At 48.4% G+C, this 2,061-nt stretch overlaps 1 protein-coding gene across 1 annotated transcript; it reads left to right on the top strand.

The window, feature by feature from the left end:
- The first annotated feature begins 656 nt into the window (after positions 1-656).
- gjd6 (gap junction protein delta 6) lies at positions 657-1,829 on the top strand. Its single transcript, XM_061963503.2, has one exon. The coding sequence runs from the start codon at positions 657-659 to the stop codon at positions 1,827-1,829; it is 1,173 nt and encodes a 390-aa protein (XP_061819487.2).
- The last annotated feature ends 232 nt before the right edge of the window (positions 1,830-2,061 follow it).

The raw sequence follows: 2,061 nt of genomic DNA, 5'->3' as shown, positions 1-2,061 counted from the left end.
AGTAAAAAAGTCCATTCATTTTCATGAACATGTCAATTTATTGAATGTATGAACATATTTTGGACTGTTTCAACAAGCCTGTCTCAAATGAGTTAAACATGTGTAGGTGAAAAAAATGGGGTTTAGACTTACTGTGTGAGTGCTCTTCATCAGTGTGTCCTATAATGGAAGAGCTCATTAGCTTAAGAGGGTTAATCAGCAAAGAATGTTCTTTATCACCGGCCCTCCAGTGGAGGAAGTGTAGTGTCTCTTGGTTTTAAAATGGACCTGAAAGACAAGAGAGACGTGAGCGTGCCAAGTGACTCATGTCGAGTGTCCATCCTTATCATAGCAAGATGGGAAAGCTCTCTCGCGACGGCTTTGCCTCTCAGAAGAAAGGCAGAGATTAAGACCATTCAGGAAGAGAAACAGTCTGGTGGCAGCACAAGTCACGAACATATTCTGAGTGTAGACTTCCAAAAAGATGCCAGTCAGTCGTTTTTAGGCTGAAGAGAACCTCAAAGCACAAGAGTTTTGGTTGGCTTTTCTTAGATATTTCAGGTTTTGAGCGATTTCGAGCAGTCAGAGGCAAGAGGAGAGGTGGATCTAACGAGAGCAGACTGTTCTTCCCCACGCAGCTCGTCCTTCCTCGAGGCAGCAGGCTCCAACAGGCCACCATGACAGAATGGACCCTGCTCAAACGCCTCTTAGATGCCGTCCACCAGCACTCCACTATGATCGGCAGGCTGTGGCTCACCGTCATGGTGATCTTCCGGCTGCTGGTTGTTGCCGTTGCCACGGAGGACGTGTACACGGACGAGCAGGAGATGTTTGTGTGCAACACACTGCAGCCGGGATGCGCCACCGTCTGCTACGATGCCTTTGCGCCCATCTCGCAACCTCGCTTCTGGGTCTTCCACATCATCAGCGTGTCCACTCCGTCCTTGTGTTTCATCATCTACACATGGCACAACTTGTCCAAGTTTCCCCAAAAGACCAACCAGACGCAGGCGTCGGAGCGAGAAGACGTCTCAGGGCAGTTGGGCCGGGACGTTGGTGGACAGGAGGCATTCGGTCGGAGCTGTGACTCAGATAGCTGCTCCCTCAGCTCGCATAAGCATCTTGGGAACAACCTGCTAGAGGTCCTTGAAGATACTACAGCCCAGGCCTTACATAAAGGAGAGCCCAAAAATATAATGTCATTTATCCAGGCACGGGTATGCGCCCACAAGGACGATAATACCGAAGGACATGCTGTCTCTGGAGGGGTCTTGTCCAAGTGTTACGTCTTACATGTGTGCTTACGTGCTGTTCTAGAGGTAGGATTTGTGGTGGCCCAGTGGAAGCTTTTTGGCTTTCAGGTGCCAGTCCACTTCTTGTGTTCCACGACGCCCTGCAGCCAGCCAGTTGACTGTTACGTCTCCAGACCCACCGAGAAGACCATTTTCCTGATCTTTATGTTCTGTGTGGGAGTTTTTTGTATTCTTCTTAACTTGCTGGAACTCAACCACCTGGGCTGGAAAAAGATCCGCCAGGCAGTGAGGATCAGAGAAGGTGCATCATGGGGGCGCTACCCGGGAAAGAGAGGTGGATACCAAATCTTTCCAGCAGACACTCCTTCACTCACATCTTCTCTGGGCTACAGGGATGTGACAAGTACGACTTCACTGCCCACTTTGGACCTGGTGATGGGTCACCAAGCAGACTGGACGTGTGGCGTCGACTTCGGCAGGATGAGGGAGGAGGAGGTGGTCAGAGAGTTCAGACTGGAGCAGCCAAAGAAGCATAAAAGAGAAAGTAAGAAGGAAAAAAGACCCTCAAAGCAGAGAAGTGCTGAGATTTGGATATAGGCTGAAATTCTGTTTCTTACAGACCACTGCTGGTTGAAATTGGAAACATGGCCTCAAACTTCTAAATGCGACATGTCGGAATGCCTTGATCCAATATTGATTTTGGTCCGATATCGGTAAAAAAAACAAAAAACGTATATCAGCTTCCATCTCAAAAAATATCGGATGCAAGCTATACTTGTGCATTGACAGCCAGTTAACATCTAAATGTCCTTCAATGAACACACAACTT

The sequence above is a fragment of the Nerophis lumbriciformis genome, linkage group LG06, assembly GCF_033978685.3.
Source record: "Nerophis lumbriciformis linkage group LG06, RoL_Nlum_v2.1, whole genome shotgun sequence".
Lineage (NCBI taxonomy): Eukaryota > Metazoa > Chordata > Actinopteri > Syngnathiformes > Syngnathidae > Nerophis > Nerophis lumbriciformis.
This window is presented reverse-complemented; position numbering and strand designations above follow the sequence as displayed.

What these genes read in the sequence shown, in the direction of transcription:
- gjd6 (XM_061963503.2), top strand. Translation starts at nt 657, where the DNA reads ATGACAGAATGGACCCTGCTCAAACGCCTCTTAGATGCCGTCCACCAG.